The sequence below is a fragment of the Mustela nivalis genome (assembly GCF_964662115.1).
Source record: "Mustela nivalis genome assembly, chromosome: 2".
Lineage (NCBI taxonomy): Eukaryota > Metazoa > Chordata > Mammalia > Carnivora > Mustelidae > Mustela > Mustela nivalis.
The window spans coordinates 105,806,239-105,830,162 of NC_139021.1; the positions used below are offsets into that span (position 1 = coordinate 105,806,239).

Consider the following 23,924-nt stretch of genomic DNA (forward strand, 5'->3'; position numbering starts at 1 on the left):
TTGAGTTGGGCTTCTGTGAGTAGATATTGAGAGAATTCTAATATGTTATAATATAGCTACTTCTTTTTTTCTTTTTTAAGTTTCTATTTCTACTTTGGGGATCAAAATGATACAGAAGTATAATCTGGACAGAAGAACACAGTACTGTAGAAAGAATACTAGATTTGAGGTTAGGAGACAGTTTTGAATAACATTACACAGACAGATGAAATGACCTAGGAGAGACTGATCTTTATAGATTCATTTGATCATTTATATTAGAACAGGCCTTAACTAAATCATTGCTAAAATCCTTCAAGGTATAAAAACCTTATAATTTTATGAATGTATAGATTGTATGACAGGCTTAAATACCATGTATTAGAGAAACACAGTTTAGCCCAAAAGAATTAGTATGTTAAAAAAAATAAGAATATTGTATTAGGCATTCTTTTTGTTTTGTTTTTACTGAAAATGAGAACAATTAGAGTTTAAGTGAAGGGGAAAACTAGAAAAATTTTTTATGTTATCATATGGAGAAATTTAGTAGCTAGAAAAAAGTAAGTTGACTATACAATCAGGACATAAAAATTCACTCCTCAGAGAATCCAGAAAATTTCCTCTTCATGGGATCACTTAGAATAAAGTTAATACTTATTATTTCTAGAAAGTTTAAGTCTTCATTACAGATAAGCTAATGAACTCATGTACAGAGATCATAATATATATGAATTTTGTCTCTAATAATCACTTTGAAAGCAAAACAAAAAAAGAAATCAAAAGCTCAAATATTTTTTCCTAAAAGATTAATCAAAGAATATAAAGATTAATGTGTACTTGGCCTGCCACCATTCTAGAAGGGGGAAAGCAACAGAAAGAGAGAGGAGTAGCAGAAATTCTGGATGGGTTTGTCATGTAACTAAAGTTTGCTTCTGAACTCAGAAATTTGGGGACTCTTTCCAAAATACATACTTACCAGTATTAGTAGGATGCTTTAACACTTATTCATAGCTTACAATAAATGCTGTGAGTTTATTCTCATTCCGATACATAAGTGTTAAGTGCAGACAGTGTGAAGCACAGGACTAGACAGGCACTTGCCCTGGGATTTAACCTGCACCAGGCTCTCCTGGGGGGGCAGGACAGGGAGCTGCTGAGAGCCTGTTTTACTCATGAAGAAAAAGGACCAAATCTCCAAAGGAATTACTCTTAGGGAAGTGTAACACAGGTTTCTTCTCAATTATTGAATAAAAGAAGGACTCTTCTTTCCATCAAGCAGTTATCCTGCTCTGGGAAATATGTTTCTTTAGAGGAGGTATCAGTTGTACTTTGAATTCTCGGCAGCACTCAAAGCCTCAAGCACCATTTGGGCATCACTAACACAACGGCACACTGTAGGGTCAGCAGGCACCCACCGCTTTGCCATTTAATTTGCACCAAGTCCACTGAGGGAAGCTGAGGGAATGACAACGCTGCACCAGATTAGTTTGAGGAGAGTCCCTGCCAAGTCCACAAATTCTTCACTAAAACATGCCAACTGGGTCTTCTTTCTCCATAACAAAGAGGGGTGGGGGGGGGGGAGAAGGAGAAAGGGGGGAGGGGGGAGGAAGGAGGGAAGAGAAGAAACCATATCCTCCCATATAAACGTCACCAGAACACAACTTCCTTCTTAATGTTTCCCTACAACTGAAATTAAGGATACAGGCAAAGTCACATTAAAGACAGTTTTAGTAAAATTAATGCTATATAAGCTGAAAAACTGACAAAATATATGTATCTCCCATAATAATGGTTCACAGTTACAAAAATACGAGTCTATACATTCAACCTAAAAGGAAATACTGGCAAGAAGATACATTTTTAGCAGGTGTTTCAAGGAATAAAACTACTCTGGATAATCAGTTATATTTACTATAAGATACTTACTTCCCTGGAAGAATTCCACAGTTGAATGACAACAGCTTTACCATGTTCAGCTTAGCTCAATGATGAAACTATACTTATTTCTCATGATGAAACTATACTTATTAAAGGCTAAAAACAGATTATTTCACTAGCACCCTAACCATTAGGTAAACGTCTGATATGTCTGAAAATTGTTAGACAATTAAATTTCAAAGATTTAAAGGAAACCTTCAGCATTATATTTATAAGACTAACAACTTCAAGCTGCCTTTATCTGTACTTAGGTCAGGGGCCACCAAATTCCTAGGCATCAGTAAAAAAGGGTATAAACTGAGGAGCCTTGTCAAAATAGGCCCATTTGGGGACAGCTTGTCCCCATAGAGATCAATTCTGAACAGCCGCAAAATTCTTTTGCAGTTCCAGGATTCAACAACGTTCAGGGTACTCAAATTTTACTCTAAATGCTATCATTAACTGTTCGAATCATCTTAATGAAAGCACTTCACCTTTCTGGGCCTCCGTTTTATCATTTTTAAAGTAAGAAAAATTCCTGCCAAAAAAGGCTCATAATCTTATGCCCATAATCTTTATCTATTTAATCTAACTTTCTAACACTGTTTCAACATAAAATGCAAATGAAACCGTGCAAATGGAACAGAGCTTCATTAAGAGCATCTGCTCGTAAATTTCTTTTTGCCTTTTTAAATATATACAGAAGTAAAAAGGTAGGAGCACATTTAGAATAATACTGCTTTAGATGACAGCTGTGACTAATTCATCCAAAAATGGTCTGGGTATATTGATTAATCATGAACTAAAGCACGAAAGATCTCAATGATTTATTTTGACTCCAAGATGCTAAAAGTGATCAATTTTGGCCAAATTACTTAACTCTGAATCTCGATATAATGTATTAGCTAAGCATAACAATTTTACTGAGGATACCCTTAACGGTACACACAGAACTCCATTCTGTTAGCCTGTTAACTTCCACCTGGGGGAGATTCAAACCCGTAAGAGAAGAGTGCTGTGTGCCTGAAGCATTTCTGCTGATAATGGAGGGATGTTCACATTCTACAGTATACTGTATTTTATTTTTATAAACACTTCTCTTGCTATCTTTTCACTCTGACCCCTATTTCACAACACTATCCCTTGGGCCTTGCCAGTTTACTAAGTCTCTCTTCACCTTTACAGAGCAAGAGAACTGACAATATTTTCAAATGGTAAGGAATACAGTATTTTCCCAATGATAAATTAAAACATGTCTTCACTTTTTCATTAAGAAGACTTCTCCTGGATCTAACTTAAACTGTTTAAGCATCCTTGGGTTTTACTTGTATCCCTGAGTATGGTGTGAGAGACTATCCCAAGTGCTCCTTACATGGCTGGTTCTCATGATTATAAGCATTTAGCCAACTCTCACACAGGGGAGGTATGTGTGTGGGTGAGTGTGAGGAAGAGGGGAAAAGAGAGCACATGTAAAAGCACAGCTTGGTCAGAAAAAGTTAGACTACTACAAGAACCTTTGATTACCCTCTAACTCAAAATCCCGAGTAAAGCACTCTACAAGTCTGCTGGTTGTAATGCCAAACAAACAAAAAAGGTGTAGTTCAATATGGTGAAGACAAATACTTTAGAAATGGTCAAACATGTTTGTAGCTTGCAAAAGAAAAAAGTTAAGACTGTTGCAGTATCTCTAGCAAACAAATCTGGCCACTCCCAGAAAAACTGACCTCTTTTCCTAAGACTATGAAGCAGGTCATGAGAGGACTGGAAATACCACTTCCCTTCAGTATATGATGACGAATTCTTGGGTTAGCCAGCTACTGGTTTTCATCAAGTACACACGTGGTAACACAATCAAAGAATAATACTTATTTTAGAGTACTCTTTGGAAATTTGGGGGGAACATTAACATTTTCAAAATGCCCCCAAAAAACCTTCCCCTCAAGAAATCTCAGTATTTTCTAGGCAGATAGTACACCTTAACACCTGGCAAAACTTCTGGCTTTGTTGCTTGGGGAAAGACAGCGCTCTCCACATCACCGTGGCACTCACTGCTGTGTTCCTCACTGTGCATGAAGTACAAGACTCTAGCTCCATCCTGGGAGAAATTCTAGCCATTGATGGGGAAGTAGCCTGCTCTAGCAGTGCCAAGCCTCGAATCACAGCCTGTACAAGAGGGTGTTTCGTGAAAAATCTACTGCTATGAAAATTGCCAAATTCAGGAGAGCCAAGACATTCAATCAAGGGCTTTTCAAGAGGTTTTGTCAAGAAATGGGAGCAATTATGAAATGCTTTTCTCCCTGTAAGTTCACTAGTTTCAGAAGGCAAAATTCTACAGCCAGGATTTTAAATGCAGTCAACTGGATAAAATACAAACTCATTTGCACAGTTTAATTCTTTAACCTTAAAACTAAAAATGTGAAGTCATAATCCTTCCCTTCCTAACATAGCGTTATGCCAGAATCTTGCCAAAAATGATGTCATTAACCAAGGCAAAGAAAATGATGCAACATGAATTTTTCTGGAGAATTTTAGAGAATCTTAATTTTTTGATACAATCCTACATTCATCTGACAAAAGAATCTACAGATTTCATTTGCTCTTTCATTCTTTCATGAGATAGCTTTTTAAGCACTTGTTTTCACCAAAACCATAGTCATAATTGATTGGATATAAAAGATAACAAAGAAGTTTTCAAGTCAAAGACAATGGCATAATTTTAATGTATTATTTATAATCTAAATACTAGCAGCCCTTTCATAAAACTTCCTATTGGCAAAACCAAAGTTCAATTCTGATTAATCTGTAACCATTGAGATTTCGTCATTAACCTCAAAGAGCCACTGATTTTTCCATTTAAAAAGGGGACACTGGGGCACCTGGGTGGCTCAGTAAGTTAAGCTTCTGCCTCAGGCTCAGGTCATGATCTCAGGGTCCTGGGATGGAGCTCCACATCAGGCTCTCTGCTCAGCAGGAAGCCTGCTTCCCGCTCTCTGCCTACTGTGATCTCTGTCAAATAAATAAAATCTTAAAAATAAATGAATAAAAAATAAAAGGGGACATAATTCTTATAAAGACTCCTTTAATTTTCCACATTTAAAAAATCTGTGTAATTAAAAACTATAAGGAAAATTTTATGTTCATGTATACCATGTACATTTTTAGTGAGAGACTATAGCTTTCATCATATTTCTAGAATATATGTCACATAAATCCTTTAAGAGCCATGAGCTTTGGGCGCCTGGGTGGCTCAGTGGGTTAAAGCCTCTGCCTTTGGCCCAGGTCATGATCCCAGGGTCCTGGGATTGAGCCCCACATCGGGCTCTCTGCTCAGTGCAGAGCCTGCTTCTCTCTCTCTCTCTCTCTGCCTGCCTCTCTGCCTACTTGTGTTCTCTGTCAAATAAATAAAATCTTAAAAAAAAAAAAAAGAGCCATGAGCTTAAATCTAGTGTTCTGGCTCCATAATACACAGCTCCTCTACTTTTATTTGAAATTCTTTTGATTTGATTTCTTTCCCACAACTACATACAGTGTCTACTGCTCATCAACCCTGCTTGCTCTAAACTTCTACCACTACTTTAGCTACTGTACTTTGATTCGACCTGTTTCTCTATTGTTTTCTTTCCATTCAGTCTCTTTCCCCTGTGCTGCCCTGGACTTACTCACTTAAGAACAATTTACCTTTTATATTTTTAATCAGTAACAGCAACTATTTCCCTCTAGATGATGAAAAAAATGAACCAAAGTAAACATCTCAGGCCTTCCACTCAAGAATTCACTCCACCACTATCATCTCAGGACATACACAACTTCTAAAGAAGTGTAAGGCAATCTACTATAATGAATATTTACTAAAATCAAGCACTAACATGAGATTCAGTTTTATAAACTCTCACCAATACACAACACTCTAGCATCTCTAGGAGTAATTTTATAAAATCACAAAGATAAATAAAATAAGAAATGAGGAAGGAGAAAAGGAGGCAGGAATCAATGCAATCACCAGCTAAAATAATAGAAGTGATCATGTTTCTGTTTTGAAGTTGAATTAAAAAGAAATCAGCTTAGGGGCGCCTGGATGGCTCAGTCAGTTAAACATCCGACTCCTGACCTCAGTTCAGATCTTGATCTCAGGGTCACGAGCTCAAAGCCCACACTAAAAATTAAAGGAAGGCAGGCAGGCAGGCAGGCAAGCAACTTAAACTGGAAGAGAACCTTCCTGATTGTAAATGTTATTAAAACTAGAATAAATTTCTTCATAAAGTTGTAATGTCTCCCTCAAGAGAGTTCTTTGTCTAGGTGAGTTTCTCCCTCTATCTGGAGCGGTTTTTCCTTCTCAGAGACAGAGAAATGTACAAAATCTCTTTGTAAGAAACATAAACATATTTTGTCACATTTACCATCCAAAGAAATGAATCTCTTAGAAATTATTATGAAACTTCTCCTGACTTTATGTTCTCCCCTCAAACATATTACACAGATTAAGTTTGTCAGTGATTTTCAACATCGTCTTTATTAGCCTTCTGAATAACAGAAGAACCTTTGACTAATCTTAATTATAACTATATTCGTGAATATTCATATCAAAGAATAATTTTCATTTACTTATAAAGGATCATACTATAGTAGGAAATGGCATCCAAGTTATTACCCAAAGACATCTTACTCTCAAGCAAGGTTCAGAAATATCAAGCTTACTTTTGTTCAACGTACTGCTTCTTTAAATGCTCTGCCAGGATTTTATAAGACCAAATATGCCATACAGTTAATACATAAGATTTACTAGCATGATATGAAAATGCCAGCATCAAGAGAAAAATTGAGAGATTCAGTCATTTGCTCATACAACAGTTACGGTAGAAGGGTTACCAACCATCTTTTTAAAAAGCTGTTTTCTAATAAATGCTCAGATCAAGGAAGAAGAAAGAAAAAAACATCAAATATAACTTACCTTTTTGTCTCTGGTCCTTACTTCCCCATAGAAATCTAGGGCCTCTTGTGCCTTTAAAAATTTGCCCTGATTTAATAAATATGCACAAATCATTACACCGGTTCATCCCTTTCCAGCTTTACAGTGAATTGCTGCAACATGATTGTCATCTTCACTTAGCCATTGGTCAAGATCTTCACAAAAGGCTTTGATAAGTTCTAGCTGTGGTGGATTATGGTCTTCAAAAGGATACTGTGCAACTGTGGTAAAAGGATAACCTCAGAATTAGGGGGAAAAAAAAGTCTTTCCTGAATTGTTTATTAAAGTAGATTAACTTTAGAAATGTTGCATATAAGCTTAATAGATGTTTAAAAGAAAAAGTGAACTCCAGAGAAAAATAATTTGCTGCCTGATAATTTACCAATATTTGAATAGAAACTAGTGTCTCAATTCTTAAACCTACCCACTAGAGGCAAACTCAAAATGAAATGTCATGTAGGCAGGTTTCCTGTCAGGGCTCTGAATGCGTTTTCTGACAAAAGGAGTCGTAATATTTATAATATTACATCACCACAAAACATATATTCCAGAGAAGATATAAATTACCAATCAATCAACAATGTAAAGGACTGATTTTTATATTTCATATAATAAAAATGCTAAGCGTGTTATTTAAAGATGATCTTGCAAATGTTAGTGTTGTATACTACATGTGATTTTAAAGACATTTACAAAAGAAGCTGAAAAAACTACTTATAAAAACGTATACAGTTGTAGTAAAGTGTATCTAATGAAGCTTCAGGTCTTTTCACATGAGTTATAAAAACCCAAAGTTTCTCTTTGCTTATAGTCACAGGGGTTTTGTTGTTGTGTTTTTTAAGTTGCTCAGAAACAGGAGTTCAACTATATCACTATTAAATTTTTTCTTACTGGTCCCTGCCTCAGCAGTTCCATTCTACTAAAACCCTTACAAATCCTGACTGACATCTAATGTACATAATTGTCCTCTGTGTCATCTGAATATGTGAGAAGTATGCCTTCTATCTTCAGTCACATCATCACTAATATGGAACCGGATTCAGTGTGTCAGGTGAGTGGTCCTGGGAGACGACGATGACCATTACAGGAGTCGCTGGGATGCTTTCACCTGGGCCTCAGCATTCCATCTTCATCTCCCCACGGGCACACAAAACAGCCAGGAAACTGTTAAACGTCTATTTAAAGCTAGATAAACGTTGACTAAAACACGCTTTGCCTAGTAAGCAGTAGCTTAAATTCACGAAAAAGGAAAAATTCTTAGTGGATCTGTACTGGCTCTCACCACTACCACTTCTGAATTCTCAAACCAGCTGTTTGAACATCCAATCTAGACTGTCAGAAGGGATCCACCGCAAACACATCAACATGGAGCGCATGGACTCCACCCTCTCTTTCTATCATGGTAGCATCTGCCAAGCTTCTTCACTCTCCAGGTCTCTCATGGCTCAAGGGGTTCCACAAACAATGAGGGAAGGTTTTTGTGGGACCTCAGAAAAATTCACTACACCTGGAGAAGAACTCATTTAAAGCAGCTCCTGCTCCCACTTGTCAGGCTCCTCTAATCCACATTTGTCATAAGCTTTTGCCCCGTTTAGGTCACGGCTCCACGGAGTTACTCTGTTGTCTGCTTTGCTCTTCCTATAATCCTTTACTATTAGACCAAATGCCTCCAACAGTAGATATAACCCTTTCTTTATTTTATGGTTTGTCTATAAACTTTTCCTAATTCTTACAGTCAACCCTGCATTTTAGTATTCCTACTAGTACTGGCAGGTTTATATGGTAACTGTAAAATTAAATTTTTCCAAATTGTCTAAGACCATCTTTAACATAAATATTTACATCACTTAATAATTGAGTTTATTCACTACTGTTATGACAAGAAGATTTGGTCTATTGGTTTTAAGTTATATAACAGAAATACATTACGTGGCAGTTAATACCTACCTCTGCAGTTAAATTTGGCGATATCATAATGTCTTTCAGCACACCTAAAAGAAAAGTTTAAATGTGATCCAAAGTTATCTTTTGCACTGGCAAAAAAAAAAAAAAAAAAAAAAAAAAAAGTATAGTAACACACATTTCCTGAACTTTTATACTGTACCAGGCATCAGGTTGTTTTTTATTAACTACTTCTTTCAATCCTAACAATTCTAGGAAGTAGGTAGTGTCATTATCCCCATTTTACCATTAAGAAAACTGATCTTAGGTGTTATGCACTTAGGGCTTCCACTACTTGCTCACAAAACCTGTGATGCCGCTCAGGCACGTGTACACCTCCCACCCAGCTGCACGTGTCCCCTGAAACTTCCTGCATGCTGAGGGAGTATATGTTTGACTTCACCAAGTATGTACAAATACCTAATGAGCAACAGTACTGTCTTTATCCCAGAGTTGAGCATACATCATTTTCTTGAAGTACTATTTAAAAAGATAAATTTTTAAAATACTAAAATAAGGGAAAAGAATTTTTTTTTAAAAAGTGAATGACACTAATCTACTCAAAAACTACACTTACTAAAAAATTGTTAAGGCAGACTTTTCTAACAAAGGTAATCTTTGTCAAAAATCTCTCAGTTACGAGTTTTAAATAAAGTCTCAGAGTAATGAAGGAATAAGAAGTAAAATAAAGACAGAGTAGTAAAATGTTAACTCTATATTACTTAGAGCATACTAAAATTGGTCTCTTTAATAGTAGTGACATGTTTGTCATCATGCGCTGGTTTACTCATGGTTAATAGGTGTGTTAACAAACATTAAGAAGGCTCTGAAAGGGATCCCACACTTGAATTTGTGGTCAGGAAAATCATGGTAACTACAACTACTAACCAAATGAGATTTTTAAAAATTATTTAAAATAAAAACTTAGCGTTTTAAAACAAGTCAAGGTCATTGTACACTCCCTTCCTCTCCAATTCTGAAATCCCAAAAGTCTGAAATATCTAACATTTTCTGTTAAACTTATGACAGGCTCAATTGTGGCAGCATCCGATCTGAGTTTATGACAGTGTGCACTCTTTAACTAATGCACTTAAGAGTAAAGAGTAAAAATGGTAGGAAGACCATTTTGCCCTAGACCCCACAGGAGTGTTATGTAATATTAGTAAGTTTATGCTTCCATGTTATCTTTCTGCAAAGGGAGAAATTCTGAATGCTGAGACACACTGGCCCTAAGAGTTTCAATATGTGATTGTGGACATGTATTTCACATCTAAGAAATCCTAAAGATATCTGTATGGTTCCTCTACTTTAAATGGTTTTAAATCCTAATCCACATGAAAGCTGAACTAATTATAAGCAAATCAGAATCCACTATTTTCTAAATGGCCAGACCTGAAATAAATCAACTTTCATACTACTACTTAAAACAAAGCTTTCCCCCTTTTTCACTTATAATATATTGAGTTTTGCTCAAAAAAAATCATTTAGTAATGCCATATGCATATTTATGTACCCTTGCTAAATAATTTCATACTCCCTCCTATGCAAAACATGACAGGTAAGAGGAAGACTGACCAAGAAAATAGTCACATTTTACGCTATCTTTAATACAGATTAAAGAAGAGGTCTGGTAAATAGTGCAGAATATTTTATAAAGACTCATGTAAAGATAGGACTTAAAAGGTGAGGGACAAGGAGCAGGCTAGGAAACAAAGCTCTAAGATGCTGGTCTCATGGCAGCATAACAGAAAAATCAACATTTTGAGTTTCACACAGCTTTAGTCTTCTAAAATTCTCCTGCTTTTTCAGGAGCTCAGACATTTGGTTTGACAAATACTGCTTAAGACTCCATCATAAACTGATTCTCAAATATTACTGTTAAGAGGCAGAAATGGTGGAAAAATGGAACTAATGAGCTTCTACATGTTTACCACATGTACACAACCTTACAAAGGAGTTTCCATGTTTTTTAATTCATAGTCACACCAATATAATAATAGAAAATATAATCTCCATCTTATATATGAGAAAGCTAAGATTTAGAAGAGCCAGGACTCAAACCCAGGTCCTCTGGTTACAAAAGTCAAACTTTTCCCAATACAGCTCCATACTTCTTCCACTTACAATACAAAATAGAGAACAGCTTCAAAAACAAAAGCAATAACAAATTCTACTCAAAATCAGCCTTCCTACTAGAGCAGTATTTGGCATAAAAGATAGAACCAACAAAAAGCGACCATGAAAACATGAAAAGGTTATGAAAATCTCTACAGGTATCGATGAAGTGGATGAAGAGTATGTGAGAACATATACCGGGGCCTGTAGTAATGGAAGTGATCTGGAGGAGGGGTTGCTAGAATAAGAATGATGACTCTCTTCTTTAATTAAGACCTTCTCCAATAACCGTGCATACGTGCACACACACGTGCATGTGCACATACCCAATTCCTTATAACTTTTGTGTGGTATGTTAGTTGATAAGTCCTTCAACAAACCAAAACTGAAGATACATAAATGGAAAATGGGATTTGACTGAGACAAGTAGTAGGTAAATCTGACCATTTACACTTCCTTAAAATTAAAATTCAATGGAAAAGATACCTTTTTTAAAATCCTCACCTTATATTGGCTTATATGAGACAAGAGAGATGAAGAAGCATTGCAAGAGTTTCTAATGAAGGGGTTGACAGAAAGTGAAGGAAGAGTAAGACTAACAGGAAAAGCTTCCAGATAAGTGAGACTTCCCAAAGCATTAGGGAAGTATGCAGGTCTCTAACTCTCTTCAACATCACTATCTTAAAAAGAAACCTTAACAGATAAAAATTAACAACAGGTAGAGGTTCATCACCAAATGATGGAGAGTTGTGTGTCAAATAGAATACACAATGAAATAGAGTAACCCTCTTAAAAACAAGTATCCAGTGAACAGTTAAGGTCCTCAAAGGCAAGAAGTGTATTATGCTTCTATCCCCATCATCCTCCCTTCTCCTCTTTCCCTCACCAGCCTACAGGTATACAGAGGAACATAGAAATATGAAATACACACACCTGCCCAAAACAAATTCACTAAGCATCATCATACCCAAATTTGACTAACGATATGAAGCTAATTTTGTCCTTTCTTAAGATAATTTGTTGAACGCTTGATAATATAGAGACATAAACAGATTCAGTCAATTATTAAAAAGTCCATATTGAGTACTGTTCTTCATCCACACATCACAATTGCCATAAAAAGTTTAATATACCATTAAATACATGTACGTCTAGTGTCAATATTTTAAGACCTTTCAGTGTATATATTTGCAAAGATATACATCACATAGAATTAACATCCCAAAAATAAAAGAAAGAAAAGAGAAACAGCTTCTGCTTGCCAGACTCACTTACCCAGAGCCAGAAATACAAATAGGGGTAGAGAGAAGGTGAAAGTGACATCAGAAATCAAAACATGCTACAACCTGGTAGTTTTAGAAACTTCTGAAGTAAAATTTGGGGAGGTTAAAACAAATGACAACAAAACCAGAAAGGAAGACTGGCGTCAACGGTGGGTGGTCTGCTACCATATGTACCCATGTGACCTTGTTCAACTCACTTAACTTCTCTAGGCCTCAGATTCCCCATGTGTAAAATGAGAAGGTTGGACTAAATGATCTCTTTCAGATACTTTCCAGTTCTGAAAGTCTATGACTCCATCAAATGAACTGGGGAAGGGGAGCTGAAATATATATACCAAAAGCTACACTCAATTAACAAAGAGACGGTTCATTAACTCTGGGATCCTGTGTTTAGAAACACAAAAGTAAAAGGGCAGCCAAGTTCCCAGACTAGCTTCCCATGCCACCTATAGCCATAATAATGTTAAGTGAGCCACAGTACTGACAGTGCAAGCCTAGGTCCTAAATTCTGGAAGCAGGAAGCCACTGAATACAGGAATGAAAAGAAGTTCCTTCCTTTTCTTTGGATATAATGTTAAACTCGAATAAAATTTTGAAAAAGGCAGAATCTGTCTTTGGTATCTTTCTACCTTCCTTCTGGGACTCTAAATGCCTAATCTTAAGAGTCTAAACCTGCACTGACTCACTTAATAGACTGCAGCTTGACACTTCTTGTCCTGTGCTTTCTTTTCTTTTCGTTTTTTTTTTTTTAACTCAGCTTCTGAATCTAGTTATTCAAAAGTATAAAGCTTTGTGGTTTTTATTTTCCTCCACTGAAGCATTCTGGCATCTGCAACAAGGCTTGTTGTTACAGGAGGTTAATCAGGACAAGAGGAAGATCTATGCACAGATCATGTGTAAGCTGGGGCCCACCTACACGCCAAGTCTCTGCAGCACCTTTCTTTCACCTTGTTACCTGTCACCCCACACCCTCCATACCCTACCCCCGAATCTGACCATAATGGATTATCTGCCATACTCTAAACCCCACCATGCCAACCACCTTCTTCCATGCCAACCTCTGCCCGCAATGCCATACGCCCCACCTGGAGGTCTCCAGGAGAGTCTCAGCGGATTCCTTCACCCCAGCTCAAAAATGCCCTTCTTTATGAAAACTTGCCTAGAGGATACAAGTCCTATTTCCACTGCTCTCCACACAGCTCTCTTGTATACAAGTTACCTCTTCTGCAATACTATGTCTACTTATCACCTCAGACTATAAAAACTACCAAAGACTGAAATGGTATCTTATTCACCTCTGTACCGCCAGCAAGTTTTACAAGGTCTAATATGTGGCAAAATCAGCATAAATGTTTGCTTCTTTGTGAATCTGAGGAAATTAATGAAAACTCACTAGAAGAAACAATAATGGTGTCTACTTTACTCGTAAGTCTTCTGAGGTCTTATTGCTCAATTAAAGATAGATCACTAAATTAAAGATAGAAAAGCAACATCCTATAAGCCAACAAAGCATACAGAATCTCTCATCCTTTCTGGTGACGATTTAAATGCCCACCAAAGGCAGAAAAGAATCTTGCTCTTACATTTGAGAAATAAATTCTACAGAAACTGTGACAATCAGGAAATGTAACTACAGATTAAAATTTTTTCTGTTGCATAATTTACAGACATCACAGAGGAAAAATAAAAACCAAGGAGAAAAATAACACATTTCATATACCATTTTTTAAAAGGTAGAAAATGGGTTAGTATTTTGGGAAGGAATAATAGTCTTTAAGGGCAAAAATGACAAAATATTTTCTTCCCATTTTTCTTTTGTTCTTTTTTCCTTTTCACATCCCTACTGACAAAGTCAAAAAGAAAAACAAAAGGTTAAAGATAAGATAAACCAGCTGTACCAAGTGGGCAAGCCTTACATCCCTGCCCCAAACAACAGAAACCACCCAACTCAACAATTTTAGGTAACTTATTTATGTTATATACAGTTGGAGAATACCCTAAAAGCTGTTTCAATTGAATGACCTAAAGACCAGAATAAATAGAACCACACCCACTCTGAAGCACACCTCCATGGAAGAGGTTATTAAAGTTCCATTTAAGAAAAATAAACAAACAAATTCCAATAAATATTCCCTTCATGGGTTTAAACTAATAATCACGTCATTCTTAAATAATTATTACATTACACAGATTTATACAATCTGAAGTAAAGCCAGAGCTTTTCACAGAATAAATATTTTCATCTCTCTTCAGCCTAACATTATGAGGTTGAGTATTAAGTAAGTTATTTAAAAGGCAGCATTAGCACTTAGCTTAAGTTCATCTAGCTCATTTAGATGTGAGAAAAATAGACATGTGTAATCAAGTAATCTTAAAAATAACATGAAAATTCAGCCATCAAAGTTTCTTTGAAAGAAACTTTCCATATCTGAAAGATGCAAGTAGTAACTATTAACTCCATACAAAGTTTATTAAGTATTTTCATATATATATTCTCAGTTGATGCTCACAAACATCTGAGAGATAGAACTTATTCACATTTTACAAACAAGGAAAATAGGAGTCAAAAAAATTATAAAACTCGCCCAAAGTCATACAGCTAATAAGCCAAAGAATCAAAACCAAAGACCTCTCCCTCCAAACAATTACAAATCTAAACAAGAGCAAAAAACAAACAAACAAACCTAAACAAGAGCAACAATTACAGCCAATAAAAGCACTTGCCATGTGTTTTTACCACATGTATGTACTTCATGTATATACATTTGTTTACCGTTAGGAGGTAGATAATAGGCGAGAGAGTTTAGAAAAGTATAAGCTGAGGAAACAGCAGGATAAACAGAATAAAAAAAAAAAACAAATGGAAAACAAATGAGAAGATTTAAAGTCGAGGAGTTTCAACTTATGAGTTCTAGAGAAAAGAACAGAAAACACAAGGAGAAGAAATCCAAGATAATAATTCGAGAATAATACCCCAAACTGAAGGACAGGAGTTTCCTAAGTCAAAGGATACAACGAGTATTCAGCAAAAGTGATGAAAATAGACCCAAATACAGCATATATAGCTCAGTGAAATTTCTGAATACTGAAAAGATGAACGTAGGATCCTATAAGCTGCCCAAGAGGAAAGAGGTTTCATAAAAAGTATCTGGAATCAGAATTACACCACCCTTTTTAATGGCAACACTAGCAGCTAGAAAACAACTTCCAGGAAAAAACCTTCTGAATATTTCCAGCCTAGAATACCATACCAAAAGAGACATTAAATCAAGTGTGAATATATAGTAAAGGCATTTTTTAAACAAGAGAAATCTCAAATAATTTTGCTGTCCACATTTTCTCTCTCAGGAAGTTACTAGAAGATGTGTTCCACCAAAACAAGGTGGGAAACCAAGAAAGAGGACAATTCCAGGAACTGAAGAATCCAACTCATGAGAAGGGGAAAGGGGAATCCTCAGAATGATGGTGAAGAAACATCTGAAGTAGACAGCTATAAGGCAAACCTAGGGAACAACTGACCCAACTCACGGTAGATCAGAAGGCTCCTAAAGAAGATAAAATCGATTTAATGCCCAATGGGCTTGAACATGTTAAGAGATTTATATAGTTTAGGGATAAACTGAAGTTAAAAACATAGAGACTAAAGAAGTTGAGAGAGACAGAGAAAATTTTACCTCCAGGGAAAATAAAATGCTCAGGAAAAAACAGTTATAGTACTTAACTGTAAACTGCATTTATCTAGTCATAATCACATAAAACCCAAAATTGATATAACCAAAATTACAAATTTAGCTACTACAAAGAGGGCTGAAAATGTGTGTGGTTGGGTAGAGAGGAAAGAGAGTTCATACATTTGGATGTGAAATATCATGCCACACAATAATTACTCATAACTTTGTCACTAATTGAAATGATATATTTGTATTTGTATGTCATACTAAAACAGTTGCAAATGGTAAAATACTACTTATTATCAACACTTAAGAATTAGGTTATTAGACTATAAATTTTATATAATGTGTTAACTATAGTATTCTAGCACATATTTGGTTTCTTAGTATTTTCTGAACTATTATAATCAAAACGAACATAACAATCACTTTCTCCTATACCAGCAAAACCTTCTCTAATGGACTTAGTATGATAAGATGGGTTCCTCTTAATTTCTGCAGAGTCAGGCCCTCATTCCATAAACAACTCAGCAGTTTCCAGACTAGGCTCTTTCCTTGCATGACCATGTTTCATTAAGGGTTCTGGGTCCCTACTATTTTTTTTTAATGGTATGCTTTCATGTTTTCATTCCTTGATACCCACTCCTATCAAGATTATCTTTTATTTAAATGTATTGAGAAAACATGAATTAAGTACTTGAAATTGTGCTTATTTCCTGGGATAAAATTATTTATGAATTATTATCCCTGCCATCAAAAGTAATACTAGAGTAACTGTATCAGTGAGAATAAGGTTTAGCTGTGAGAAATAGAAGAATGTGGAGGGAGGAGGGGCTCATAAACAAATATGCTACTAATTACACTGAATACACTACTCTCCCACATAAATTCCAGGATTAGTAGTATATAACTGGTTGGGTAGATTTGTTTCATACAGGACTGGACCCAGGACCCTTCCATCATATGCTCAGCCAACACGATGGGCAGTGCAAGGTCTACGATGGTGCACCATCATATTTGTATAAGCAGACTGGAGAAGGGAAAGAAGGATAGGCCCCTCCTTTAAGAACTCATCATTTCTACTTAAGAACAACAGATCATAAGTTATCACATTATCAAATCTAGCCACAAGGGAAGCTGGAATTACCATCGGCATTCTGGGAAAACATGTACACAGCAAACAAGTGGTATTCTATTAATGAAGGAAAAGTAAAGAGGATCATTGATTTTCTCTACTGTTGTTCTAGTCTCTGGTTGCAATTATCTCTAACCTTTTCTCTTCTGCAAAACAAAAACAAGAACAAATGACTAATATTAATGTAACAGGTATATTTGTAATCCTAATTTAAAATCACTCTAAGAAGGGCTAAGAAGGGGTCCATAAGCTCCACCAGACTGCCAAAAAGGTACACGGCATAAAAAAAGACTAAGAACTCTTGCCAAGGGGCAAAGGGAAACAAAGGAAAATTACTACTTTGTGGTTCTGGTGGTGGTTGTTAATAAACCACAGAGAACAATTTCATCCTAATGTTTCAGGTGTACTTTTCTTTAAATATTTAAGGTATGGGTCACTTTTTAGGATTCTTCAGTTTAGCCTACTTCTTCAACTAACCAAGGAAGCAGTGATTCTGCTAAGATGACTTCTACTCAAAAATATGATTATCCTACAGAAAAAAGTGGTGCTACACACCCTTCTACTCTTGTCTCTCGTACCCTCTTTATCTTCCCAATTCCTAAACATTTCTCAATTTGTACTTTTGGATTTTCAGTTCAAAGTGAGATAAAATTTACATACAGTGAAAGAGATCATAGGTGTACAACCAACTCAATCAAAATACAGAATATTCCACCATTCCAGAAAATTCCTTATGCCTATTTGCAGTCAAAACCCACTAAGCTCCCAGGCAGCTAATATTACCACAGATTTGTCCTTATTCCTGAACTTCATATAAATATGACCATATAAGATGCAGTCTTTTGTAAATGGCTTCTTTCATTTAATCTACTGTTGTACAGATTTATCCACGTTACATGCATCAATAGTTGATTCCTTTTATTTGGAAAATGATTCCACTGCATGACTATACCATCATCTGTTTACCCATCCTCCTTTGATGGATATTTAGGATGTTTACAGTTTGGGTTTATTATGAATAAGTACATATTCTTGTGCAAGAATTTTAGAGACACATACTTTTATTTCCCTTGAGTAAATAAGTAATAACTAAGAAGTAGAGTTGCTGGGTCATAAGGTAGATAGGGCAGGTGTATGTTTAACTTTATAAGAAACTACTAAACAGTTTTCCAAAAACAGTTATACAATTTTACAATCTTATCTGCATTTTAAGAGTTCCATTTGCTCCACAGTCCCATCAACATTTGGTGCTGTCAGTTTTAATCACAGCTTTCCCAACAGGTACAAAGTGGTACCTTACTGTGGTTTTTCAACTTCCTTTTCCTGATGACTAATGATATTAAGCATATTTCCATTTATTTATTAGCTATTTTTATACTTTCTTCTTTGAAAATGTCTGTTCAACTCTTTGGCTCATTCCCCAGCCACCACCACCCCCCCGCCCTGTTGAATTAACTGGCTTTTTATTATTGATTTATAGATGTTTTATATATTCTGGGTAAAAGTCTTTTATCACATATATGTATTGACATAAATATTTACTCCTTATCTAGGACTTGCCTTTTCCTTTCCTTAATAATGTGTTTTGATAATCAACAATTTAAAATTCCGATAAAAGGCATCTGGGTGGCTCAGTTGGCTAAGTGTCTGCCTTCATCTCAGGACATGATCTCCAGGTCCTGGGAGCAAGTCCCATGTTGAGCTCCCTGCTCCACAAGAAGTCTGCTTCTCTCTCTGCAGCCCCCTTCCACTTTTCTTTCAGTCTCTCTCTCAAACAATAAATACATAGAATCTTAAAAAAGGAAAATAAAATTCTGATAAAAATCCAATATATCAAATATTTCTTTTGTTTACAACTTTGTATCCTTTCTGAGAACTCTTTCCCTACCCCTAGAGTTCACAAAGATATTCTCTATGCTTTCTTCCAGAAGCTTTATACTTCTACAGCTTTTTCTCAGTTTGCATTTTAATATGGTCAGAAATTTAGAAATTTAGATAAATGCTAAGGATAACTGGGATAACCCAAACAAAAACAAATTATTTGAAGGACAGTGACTATAAAATTCAGAAAACATAACTCATTGCTATCTGCCGTATCTTTTCCTCCAGGGGTTTTTTGTTTGTTTGTTTTTGTTTTTGAGAGAAAATGAGTAAGCAAGAATGATCTGCAAAATACAATTTTCTCCAAGAAAGCTAAAATTTAAATGTGAGCAGTGAAAAAGTTATTTTGGGGTACTAACAATTCACTTTTAGTACATTTTGGGTCTGGGACTGTTAAGTTTTGAATCCAAATATACAAACCAATATTGTATAAATAAGGAAGCACTCATCTTATAGCCCAAATCCAAGGAACATGATTCACATGTGGCTGCCCTGCACACACATAAGTGGGGCTGAAATACCAAAACAGTCATAGCAGTTATCACAAGTTTTCAGGGAGAGATGGAGGTTTTCACTATTCACTTTCAACACTTCTGCAACTGTTAAAACATAAGCATATACTACTTTCCAATGGGAAAAAAAAGGTGTCCTACTGTATTTTCCAAAAGAGTATAAATTGACGAAGTTATATATTATTTTACCTCCAGAAAGTCAGTCTGATGAGCATAGAAATCCAACTGTTTTTGAACAGTATATTTTAGTTTACATAAAATAAATATTTTCATATACTAGTTTTAGATTAGAAAAAAATGGAAACCTGGGTTTTTTTTTAACATGGCAACAGTCCTCCTTGAGAAACAGTTTGGGTTTTTTGGGATATTTTAAATTTTTATTTATTTATTTGACAGCATAAGCAGAGGAGGAGGAGAGGGAAAAGGAGGGCTCTCCTCTGAGCAGGAAGTCCAATGCAGGGCTCAATCCCAGAAGTCAAAGGCAGATGCTTAACTGACTGAGCCACCCATGTGCCCCCAGATATGGTTTTAATGAGATTCATGCAATTCCGGTTTATAAAGATTCATGATTGGGTGCCTGGGTGGCTCAGTGGGTTAAAGCCTTTGCCTTCAGCTCAGGTCATGATCCCAGAATTCTGGGACTGAGCCCCACATAGGGCTTTCTGCTCTGCGGGAACCTTGCTTCCTCCTCTCTCTCTCTCTATCTCTGCCTGCCTCTCTGCCTACTTGTGATCTCTGTCAAATAAATAAATAAAATCTTGAAAAAAAAAAAGACTCATGAGGCTTTTTTAAGTGGTATCTTCATTCATACAAAGCCTGTCTCAAGGACATTTTTAAAAAAATTATTAGCAGGGGCACCTGGGTGGCTCAGTGGGTTAGTAAGCCTCTGCCTTCAGCCCAGGTCATGATCTCAGGGTCCTGGGCATCGGGCTCTCTGCTCAGTGGGAAGCCTGCTTCCCCCTCTCTCTCTGCCTGCCTCTCTGCCTACTTGTGGTCTCTCTCTCTCTCTCTGTCCAATAAAAATAATTAAAATCTTAAAAAAAATTATTAGCATACACTACCACAAAATTGCAAATCTGATCTCAGTGAAAAACAATGATTAACAAAACACAATTTGTCAAAATGCTGGTCACTGACCTTTAAATCCCTCCTAGAGGCACAGCCATAGAAAGCTCAACCTTTAATTTCATCAAGACACTTCCTGTGTTATTTTAGCTGGTGTCTATAACTTATATTCAAAACCAGCTTTTTATTCTCTTTTAAATTTCAAGTATTATTTATCAGAGACACAAGTGCTAAGAATGTCTGCTTCACAAGCTTCTATTTTCTTACATTTCACTCAGGAAGTACTGAGAACTTAATAAATAGCCTTAATGATTCCTTTTAACATGAATTTTTAAAAAAAATCACTTCAGTTCTTCAGTTCTAGAGAAGTAAACAATTTACTAGGGAAATCTTTCATAAAAACTATATATCCCACAAAATAATACTGATTGGGCTAGTAAAATGGAAATAAACACTAAAATGGTAAATAAGCATCAAGCTGGTGGTGGCTTGCTTACCAGTGTGCAATATTAAGGCTATTAAAACAACATCCAGGTTGGAGACTGGGGAAGAATATCATTAATGATTAGCAATGTCTAACATCAGTCAGGAAGAGAGAATGATATTAAAATTTTCACTGCATTTGCTATTTATGGAAAAAAATCAATACAAATTTATGGGTAAAATTCAATAAAAAGCAAAATTTGAACATTATAAATTATTTTACAGTAGTAAGGTTATTGTAAAAATTTCAGGCCTTAAATAAGTTTGTTCTTAAAATCGTTTTATATTGGTTTTCAATACAAAGGGGTCATCTACTGCAAGTTTTCTTACAGTAGCATGTATATACTTTCAACCATTATAGAGTATCTGGTACAGGAATTATCCTCTGACTAGAAGCAAATCTAAAACTGGGCAACCATTTTGGGCACTAAACAAAAGGCAGCACAGGCTTACAATCCTTCAGAAAAAAGGAAAATGAGGTAACTCCCATGACTACCTCACTTTCAGTGTGAAGGCTCTCTTCTGACACAGGGGGGAAACAGAACAAATGCAACAAAGGTCTCACTGAGGCAAAAGGCAGAGATTGAGTTTGGGGGTGCTAAGACAGCTGAAGTTTGTAGAACAAAAAGGCAGAGAAAAGGGATTGAAGAGTAGAACCTCAGGAGTCTGTGTGGAAATTCACCTTTGGTCCTTGGCCAAGAGTTGGGCTGCATATGTGCAGGATCTGAAAGCATAATGGAGATGACACCAGAGATAGCACAGCCAGGAGGAGGAGTTCTGGCCCAGCCAGAATGGAGAAACTTCATTGAAGCATACGAGGTATTCAGTTGAGCCCCCAGAAAGGCCACACCTTAGAATTGAGGACCATGCCCTAAGACAAATGACAAACCTGAAAGAAGCCTGCCTTAACAAAGAAAACCAAGCCTAACCATACCAGAAGAAACGCCTGCCAAAATGAAACTCAATACCCTTAAAGAAAGGAACAATCCAGATTCCCTACAACATTACCTTTCACAACATACAACATATCAATCACGACATTAAACAATTAAAATTTATTAGACATGCAAAGCAGAAAAATAAGACCCATGACCAAGAGAAAAAAGCAGTCAATAGAAACTAATTCCAAGATGAACCAGGTGTTGGAATTAGCAGATAAGGACTTCCAACAGCTATTATAAATACATACATGAATACAAAGAAAGATAACTACAATAAGTGAAAGAATGAAAACTCTCAACAAAGAAACAGAAACTATAAAAGACAAATTCTAGGCCTCAAAAGTTCAGTATCTGGAAAGAAAAGTCTACTCTTAAAAGAAGACTGGAGACTGCAGAAGAAAGCTGTGGCAGACTGCATTTTTCAAGAAGGACTGCATCATCCATCTCACATAGCTCTCCTTTCAACCTAACTTTAACACTTCCATCAACTGGTAAAGTCTATTGTTCCTCCCCCTAGAACTTGGGCACACCTTTGTAACAACCTGAATCAAGAGAATATAGCAGAAGTGGTATTATGTGATTCCTAAGACTAGATAATAAAAATGTCAAGCACTTCCACCTTGGACTCTGGATTTTCACTCTTGGCACGAAGTTAATACAATATGATGAAGCATGAACTAACCCACGTGGAGAGACCACTTGGAAAGGCCAAGTATAGGGGTGCTGGCCAATAGCAAGGCTAAAGATCCAGATAACAGCCAGCATTTACCAGACATGTGAGTGAAAACACCTGTAGATGATTTGGCCACAATTTGCCAACTCATTTCTAGTCAGGGAGTCCCAGACTCCAGATATTTTGGAGCTAAAACAAGCCATTCCACCATGCCTATTCTGAATTCCTAACTCACTGAATTTGCACTTGCAGATAAAGTAAGTAAATGCTTTAGATAATAAATACATGTAGAGGCAGCTTGATATGCATAAATATTAGCTGGAACACAAAAATATGAATCTGACAACAAATTAGTAGTAATTATCTAATCTGAAGAACAGAAACAAGAAATTGAAAAAATGAACAGCTTGTCAGTGACCTGTGTAACAATACAAAGTAGTTTATCACCTGTATTACTGGAGTCTCAGAAGGACAGGTGAAAGACAATGGGACTTGAGTGGCTCAATGGGTTAAGCATCCAACTCTTGGTTTCAGCTCAGGTCATGATCTCAGGGTCCTGAGATAAAGCCCCACTTCGGGCTCTGCACTCAATGCAGAGTCTGTCTGAAGATTCTCTCTCCTTCTCCCTTTGCCTCTCCCCCCATGCTCTCTCTCAAATAAATAAATAAATCTTAAAAAAAAAAAAAAAGATAAAAAAAACTAGAGAAAATTTGTTGCCATCAGACCTGCCCCTCAGGCTGAAGGGAATAATGGGAATAAAGGTAAAAGAACATTTTTTCCTTCCCTTTCTCTGAAACACAAGTGTATAAAGCAAATAAAGTAACACTGTATTCTGGGATGTAATACATAGGTAGACATAAATTCTTCTTTTATAAGGTTCTTACATTTAATGCTCACAATATCAACTCTAAGAGGACTAAAATAAACTAAAAAGTGTGTTTTCTAATCCTTATTGCACAACCTCTAAAAAAATATATATATATACATATAGCTAGAAAGTCAACAGAATTAAAATGGAATACCTAAAATTATTCCATTAATCCCAAAGAGTACAGGAAAAGAGGAATGAAAGAGAATAAGAATGAATGAATGTACAAAGGAGTATTGAACAACTAAACACAAACAGAAAAATGGTAAATAAAACATTTCAATAATTATACTAAATGTAAATGGACTAAATACACCAATTAAGAAAGTCAGTGATTATAAAGCAACTTTAAATTTGATCTTATAGTATTTTTTTATGAAATATAGTCTATGTAGGTTTATATATACTTGCTATATAAACTGGAGCACTCTACAGGCAAAATAAAACACAATGTTCAATTGTGAGGAATGCAAGATTACATTAAACAAATGCAA

The 23,924-nt window shown here is 36.0% G+C and overlaps 1 protein-coding gene across 5 annotated transcripts in view; it reads right to left on the minus strand.

Annotated features, from left to right (window-relative positions):
- The window catches only part of LOC309859764 (phosphatidylinositol 3,4,5-trisphosphate 3-phosphatase and dual-specificity protein phosphatase PTEN-like), a 196,050-nt gene that overhangs the window by 20,010 nt on the left and 152,116 nt on the right, over window positions 1-23,924 (minus strand). For all 5 annotated transcript variants that reach the window (XM_082720880.1, XM_082720876.1, XM_082720877.1 and 2 more), the window contains 2 exons: window positions 8,810-8,853; window positions 6,845-7,083 (listed from right to left, as the gene is read on the minus strand). In XM_082720880.1, the coding sequence (XP_082577006.1) occupies window positions 6,845-6,937 (93 nt within the window). In that variant the 5' untranslated portion in view covers window positions 6,938-7,083; window positions 8,810-8,853. The remainder of the gene's footprint in view (window positions 1-6,844; window positions 7,084-8,809; window positions 8,854-23,924) is intronic.